The following is a 7500-nucleotide window of genomic DNA, read 5'->3' as shown; positions in this document are numbered from 1 at the left end:
TCGAATCTGCACCGTCTACCACGGGCTGTTGAGGGAGGCACGAGAGCTGCCACAATACCAGGCCCTATTTCTAATTGGAACTCCGTCTGGTTTAGGCCATGGGGTGCAGGACAGGAATAGTCCTCAAGTATGTGTCGTTGGGTCATCGTCGGGATGCTGATTTGAAAAAAAAACAAAAAACGTTTCTGTTCCTGTTGGTGTGCATGTATGTTGAGACTCTGCCGACAGTGTACTGATGTGAATGGCTCGAGGCTAATATACGCTATTTATAGTTTGATTAGAGTGCGGCTGGTCTGCATTGCGGCAAGTCTGTGGCGGAGTTCGCTTGCAGGTATGTTCCGTTTTTGTATTGAATCTTTTGATCACTTGGGGTGGTGGTATTTATTGTGTGTTGCTCTTAGTAATAGCGACAATAGTGGGTGTGTGAATGCTGGCCAGTAGACTGAGCCAAGGCACCTGCTGTGAGTAGTCCTACAGCTCTGCGTTTGGTGTTGTTTGACCCAAATCGTAAGTATGCCTTTCCCTTCCTCTCAATGGAGTTTAGTAGATTTAGCTTAATGCTTTGGTCTTTTTGTTAAATGTAAAGGGGGAATGGAATATCACAATCTCCAAGCCAGGGGTGCCCAATCATGCTCCTGGCGATTGACTGTCCTGCAAGGTTCAGCTCCAACCCTAATCAAACACACCTGAAGCAACCAATTAAGGTCTTCAGGATCACTTGAAAATTAAAGCCTATCCCTTGTTGAAGACGCTACATGTGACGCTGCTGCTGTTTTGCTTATGGGCGTTTATGCTCTTTTGCTACTTGGCGAGTCGTGTGGGCGGGTAGCAATGAGCTTCGCACACTTCAGGCTCTTTATTAGTTTAATTTTGATTGCTTTCAAATATAGTCTTTTTGTTTTTAATTTTTGTTTACACTGTGCTGGATTGTTGCTTTTCAAGATTTTTTTTTTTTTTGCAATAGTGCTATGTTATTTATGTAGTTAAGTTCTTTTTTGTTGTGTTGTTAATTTTGGACTTTGTGGTTTTATTTTTTTCTACTTTTATTTCTTTCTTTTGGCCTAATGTATGATCTTGTATTATCATAAAGTGTTTGATTCTCACTTCATTCTTGTCTGCTTTCGGTGCCATTTTGGCACGGTTTATCTATTGTGTTATACATGATGTCGCTAGGAGGCCTGAATGTTATAGCCACCACACATCATTGTGTGTGTAAACCTTACATTGGTTGTTTTGTTTATTATTTAGTGTAAATTGTGTGAACTTCATTTGTAATCCTGTGCGTTTGAGTGTGTTGTTTTCTTTGTTTTCCTTCAGGAGCCGGTGAGGGCGTTGTCAGACTCTGGTCCATGTTTTGAGTGTGTTTTGCTCCTCATGTGCCTTCCTTGCCCTTATTTGGTCCTTCCTTTTCCTGTACTCATTGTGTGTATTCGTCTCCAGCTGTGCTTTGATGAATTAGTTCATTTCCTGCTCTCCCAGTGTGTATGTGACAGGCATGGTGTGGAACAGGGGAGGTTAGCTGCATTTGTTCAGGCGTGTGCTTAACAGAGTGTGGGGTGTGTCAACACAACTTCCTTGCGGTGTGTGCGTAGTGCCTCATTTGGTGTGAATTTGGGTGGGTTTGGGTGACCTCCTGAGCTGCACCCGGCCTGCCTTGTTTCTGCTAAGCCTGGCCCTGAGAAGTATCCTTATACGTAATTCTTACTTGTGGTGTGCTTTATGGGAGAGAGCATTTTATTGTTGACATTTTTATAATAAAATATCTTTTGTATTGGTACCCACGTCTCATTTCATTCTTATTTTTTTGCCCTCAATTGGTAAAACTTACCTGTGTGTCCTTATGGGGAGTATTTCCCTGGCACTCCACCAAGGTGGAGAAGTCGGATGAAACTAATTGTGATTTAGGGTCCTTCAGACCTATGTGACTGCTACGCTAAGGACTTCATTTGCAATTTTGTCAATATTTAGATTTTTTTGCACCCTCAGATTCCAGATAGTCAAATAGTTGTATCATGGCCAAATATTGTCCTATCCTAACAAACCATACATCAATGGAAAGCTTATGTGTTCACCTTTGAGATGATGTATCTCAATTTTGAAAAAATTGACCCTTATGACTGGTTTTGTGGTCCAAAGTTTATATAAATGTACGTGTTATCAGTTTGTGTGGCAAAAAGAAACCTTACTTTTATTTGGATCCTGACAGTTTTATAGCCAGAAGAACAGCTAAAGTCAAACATATGATGTTTAAAACTCCAAGAACAAGCAGTATTGGATTCACATCATCACTCTCTGAAATGACCAACAATTCAAGACATAATTCGGAGTGCTAATACTAAATCAGTTAATTGATATTATTTCTCCTAATATTTGAATAAAAAGATCCGTGGCGGAGCCGGAGCGACTGAGGACCAAGGTGGAGCTGGCAGTGGGACGGAGCAACAAGGTGCAGCCGGAGAAGTGGAGTCCTGAGGTGATGGCGGGTCGATGCCCGACCAAGGCGGAGCCGTAGGGACGAGGGAGCCCGGTGGAGCTGGTGGATCGATGGATGACGATGGATGTGAGGGAGCTAGGAGCCGAGGTGGAGCTGCTGGGTCTACGGGCCAAGGCGGAGTCCGGGCCTCGGAGGCTGGAGGCGGAGGTGAGGGATTCTCCAGCTATGGCGACGCTGGAGGATGGCAGACCCACGGAGCTCGCACCATAATGATGGTGGGCTGAGGGCGAGCAGAGGGGCTGCCAGATGACAGCGGTGGAGGAGGCAGGAGCGGGTTGGAGGGCAGGCATTTGTGATTGTCCGGGCATTCAGGGTGTAACTCTGGATCTGAAGCCCCCTCTAGGCTGAACACGGGAACAGGATGGCGCTCAGGAGGAGCTGGCACTGGAGGGCGCTTTCTAGGAGCGGGCACTGGAGGGCGCTCTGGACTGGATTCGGGGACTGGAGTCCTCTCCTCTTCGCTTTGGCACTTTCGCCACACCATACTCAGCTCACCCTCAGCCGCAGTGCAGGGGCGGAGGTAACTGCTTTCTCCCTCGTGGCGGGCATTGTCGCCGGCTCTCGCACCTGGTCTGATGGCTTGGGCTCTACTTCCGGGGTGATCCTCCGCTCAGTCGCTCGACATTGCGCTGGCTCGTAGATCGTGGCGGGAACTGGCTCTCCGTCATCGGTGGGCTCGGGCTTTAGCTCCGCACAGCGGGGAGATGGTGGGTTGGGCTCTGGGTCCGGAGTGGCACCGGCGAGATCCCCCTCGGGACAGAGGTGACCGGGGATCCGTGTCTCACCAGTGTCCACTCCACAAATGCGGCGAAATTCGCTCTAGGGCCTTCCTCGGATGACAGCGCTCTGTACGCGGAGTTTAAACTGGCGTCGTCCAAGTAGCTGGAGAGGTTGGTGAGCAGCAGAAATAGTCTGGTGTGGCCCTCGAGCGATCTCTCCCCCTGCTCCAGCAGGAGGAAAAGATATTCTGGACGAAGGAGGGGATACATGGAGGAACACTATGGAAACCAAACACCTCAGGGAACACACGGAGGTAACTGTTTTTTGGTCGTTTATTCTGTCACAATCTGTGATGGCGAGGAACGATGGAGACGAGGAATAAACGAAACCGTCTTTAATCCAAGAAACACAAGGTACATCCAACACTGGGAATGGCAGGAAACACATGAACATAACAAGTAGAACCAACAGAGGCAGACTGCACAGACTAGGACTTAAATACAGGGGATGATTGGGGAAACACAGGTGTATGGGATGACTAATCAAACTAATTAACAAAATGAGGACAGGAACATGACCAAATAAGGGAACAGAAACAGGGGCAAAACATGACACAGACAGTCCATGATACTGACAAAGACCGAGCTCTGCATTTGAGACTCTGTGCTGTTCTCACGCTGACCATTTCTCTCTCCTTTGGTGTAAAGGACTCCTTGAGATTCTCCTGAGCTTTGTCTGAACCAGTAGACACTGTGTTCTCCTGCACAGCTCTCAGTGAAAATGCTGCACTGCAAACTCCCAGAATCCCCTGGATGAAGCGTGTCTGTCAAAGACTGTTGAAGAGTTGTGTGTCTGTCCACAGCTGCATCTTGAAAGGCGACACAAGAGGGACAAAATGGTAAGGACCAAAAAAAAACAAAAAACAGACAACACAAATCAAACAAAGCTAAAATAACAAGCAGTAAAACTTACCTCTGACAAGTGATCTAGTGCCTGCACCCATTCCAATGATATTATATGATGAGACTACACAGAAATATGTTGCTGAGTCTGAAGGCTTTGACTTTAAAATGATCAGATTAAAGTGATCATCTCCTTTAATAACATTAAAACGATTTGCTTTCTCAAAGTCCTCATTCCAACTGGGTTGTTGATTTAAATATAAAGACACAATTTGTAAGGATTTTCCATCAACCGTCTGTTTTGTTGTTTGCAGAAGCTTTGAAAAGCTGCAAGTAAGGTCCACATTCTCTCCAGCTTCAACTATTTTTACATTATCCTCCTGAACAACATCCACAGCAGAGAAGCAGACTGCAAAATGAGGAAGGCATACATTTAGTGATCAATAGACAAAGTTCTGTTGAATTGAAAAAAAGAGAGATTCAAATATGTTTACCTACTGTTGAGGAGAACAAAATAATAAAATATCTCATGATCATTGACCTTCCAAAATGACCCTTGTATTTTAAATTCCCTGAAAAAAAAAAAAAAATCTTTCACACCAGATAAGTAATAGAGGTGGATCAATAAACTGTCTATACCATGTTTCCTTCTATCTCGGTACATGATACATATTTGTTAATGTTTAAAAAGTCAATATCAGCAGATTTACTGAAAATCACAAACAAAGGCTGCAAGACTATCAAGAATATAATTTTTGTTTTTTTACAAAGTCTGCTTTTTGAAGTTAAGAGAATATGACATTGCTGTTATTGTTACATATTAACGTTGGTGGATGGGTCAGATCTGAGTGTTAGTGAGTATGTCACTGTAGTTTTCACTTTCTGTTTTCACACCTCTTGCTGCATCGAAACCACAACATGTTAAAACCCAGCTATCCTTTCATTTACTAAAGACATACAAAAATGAACTCTCTCTGCTCTCTGTCATCTGATAAACTACATATAATAAATATAACAAAGTTTGGCATCTGTATATATACATATGTGGTTAATGCTTGATTATTTGGTTTGTATCATGAAAACTCTTCTCTGTTCTATGTAATAACAACAACAACAAAATACAACAATATTGGCCTGATGTAGCAGACAATTTCTTTGGTGTACACTCTTAAAAATAAAGGTGCTTCAAAAGGTTCTTCAAGCGATGCCATAGAAGAACCATTTCTGGTTCCACAAAGAACCATTCAGTCAAAAGTTCTTTAAAGAACCATCTCTCTCTTACCTTTTTGTAATCTGAAGAACCTTCTTTCGCCACAAAGAACCTTTTGTCAAACAGAAAGGTTCTTCAGATGTTAAAGGTTCTTTATGGAACCATTTAGACAAAAAGGTTCTTCTATGGTATCGTGAAGCACCTTTACTTTTAAGAGTGTAGTAGCAGTGGACATGATACATTTTTATTAGTTTTTAAATTATTATTAAAAATACATCTCTCTCTTGTCCTCATACATTTCATACATTCATTCATTAACCACGAGAACCAGTGCTGTGTGCTTTTGTTTAGGCCTTAACGTCATTAAAGTCAGAAGTTTATGGGACACAAATTTGTAATTTCAGCACCTAGGACAGAGACATAATGAGTAATTTTACCCTGCAATACAACATGACCTAACAAAATCGTATTCGTATTTATGCAGAAAACACAGGCAGACAAAAAAAAGTTTCTGTGCAAGCATCATTTTGATTGTAAGAAATGGCTTAGAAATAATTATTCATTCAGGAGTGCCAACTTGAAAAAAAAAAATACAAAAAACAAAATATATAAATAATTCAAACTACACATCTTTTGACAAATCTTCCACAAAGTAGTGAATCAGGATAGCTATGAAACACGCATGTACTGTTTCACAAACATTTTATTTGCCACATTTGAATAGATATTTACACTCTACAATTTATCAATTGGCTCATTTAAAGAAACTAAAATATATCTCATGTTCAGTTATTGCTTGAACTAAGTTGCAAAGTCAATGTTTCGATTAGTGGTATACAGTAGGTCTCACTATTTTAATTTTATTTATAAAACAGCTGATGATTTTTGGCCTTGTTTATGTCACTATCAAACCTTAAACCACAGACTTAGACTATGTACATATGAGGAGAGGATGTGACTGTTGCTGTCACTGAAATAGCATAATTTCCTGTTAAACAAGAGATAGGAAGAACTCGATTATTGTAGAGTGTAATGTATTTGTCAGACTTTTGGACCTGTTTTGCCCCCGTGGTCCTTCCTGTGTTGCCTTATTTGGTCTTGTTCCTGTCCTTGTTTAGTTTGATTATTAATTGATTCCCCGCACCTGTCTGTCCCTCGTTATCCAGTCCTTATAAGCCCCAGTCTGTTCAGTTTGTATTTGTCGGTTCTTCTCATTCTCTACGTGTGTTGGCTCAAGCTCCTATTGTGGATTATCTCCTGTGTTTCGTTACTAAAGACTGTTAAACGTTTCCTCATGACTCCAGTGTGTTCCCTCAACAGCGTGACGTGACAAAAGACCTGACCAAGTACAGTTACCTCCGTGTGTTCCCTCCAGTGTTTTCTTTTGTTCCCGTTGTTTCTATGGATCATACCAGACTGTTTCTGGCCCTCGCCGAACTTACCAGCTACCCGGACGACTCGCTTCTATGACGCTAACCTGAACACTGCGTGCAGAGCGCCGTCGTCCGAAGATGGTCTTCGAGCGGAATTCGCTGCCTTCGTGGAGTGGACTCTGGCGAGAAACGGATCACCATCCAGCCCCGTGGATGATCTCGTCAGATCCACTTCAGACCCAGAGCCCAGCCCACCATCTCCCCGCGATGCAGAGCATCAGCCCAAGCCCACCGTAGAAGGAGAGCCATTTCCCGCCGCGATCAGCGAGCCAGCGCAAAGCCGAGCGAGTGAGCAGAGGATCGCCCCGGACGTAGAGCTGAACCCATCATGAGGGAGAAAGCTGCGGACCGTGTGAATGCGGAGAGGAGCTCCACCCCCTGCACTGAGGCTGAGAGTGAGCTGAATATGGCACGGCGAATGTGCCCCACAGAAGAGTAGAGGGCTCCAGTCCCCGAATCCAGTCCAGAGCACCCTCCAGTGCCCGCTCCTAGAAAGCGCCCTCAAGTGTCCGCTCCTCGGCCCGTAGACACAGCGGCTCCACCTCAGCTCCTAGCTCCCTCGCCTCCACCATCACCCGTCGATCCACCAGCTCCACCGGCCATCTCCATCGCATCAGGACTCCGCTCCTCTGGCTCCACCTTGTTGCTCTGTACCACCGGCTCTATTGGTCTCCTTCCTCCCGCCAGCTCCACCTTGGTCCTCAGTCGCTCCGGCTCCGCCGCGGCTCTCTGCCTCCACCT

At 44.3% G+C, this 7500-nt stretch overlaps 1 protein-coding gene across 1 annotated transcript; it reads right to left on the bottom strand.

Annotated features, from left to right (window-relative positions):
* Nucleotides 1-2277: 2277 nt before the first annotated feature.
* LOC107660737 (uncharacterized) lies at nt 2278-4683 on the bottom strand. Its single transcript, XM_016450135.1, has 5 exons — nt 4611-4683; nt 4187-4525; nt 3850-4082; nt 3280-3492; nt 2278-2292 (listed from the first exon to the last, which is right to left on the bottom strand). The coding sequence occupies exons 1-5, from the start codon at nt 4651-4653 to the stop codon at nt 2278-2280; spliced, it is 843 nt and encodes a 280-aa protein (XP_016305621.1). The 5' UTR covers nt 4654-4683.
* Between the last annotated feature and the right edge of the window lie 2817 nt (nt 4684-7500).

This window comes from Sinocyclocheilus anshuiensis, unplaced genomic scaffold, assembly GCF_001515605.1.
Source record: "Sinocyclocheilus anshuiensis isolate Anshui unplaced genomic scaffold, SAMN03320099.WGS_v1.1 scaffold1823, whole genome shotgun sequence".
In the NCBI taxonomy this organism is placed as follows: domain Eukaryota; kingdom Metazoa; phylum Chordata; class Actinopteri; order Cypriniformes; family Cyprinidae; genus Sinocyclocheilus; species Sinocyclocheilus anshuiensis.
Note: the sequence above shows the minus strand (reverse complement) of the source record. Positions and strands in the feature narration are given on the sequence as shown.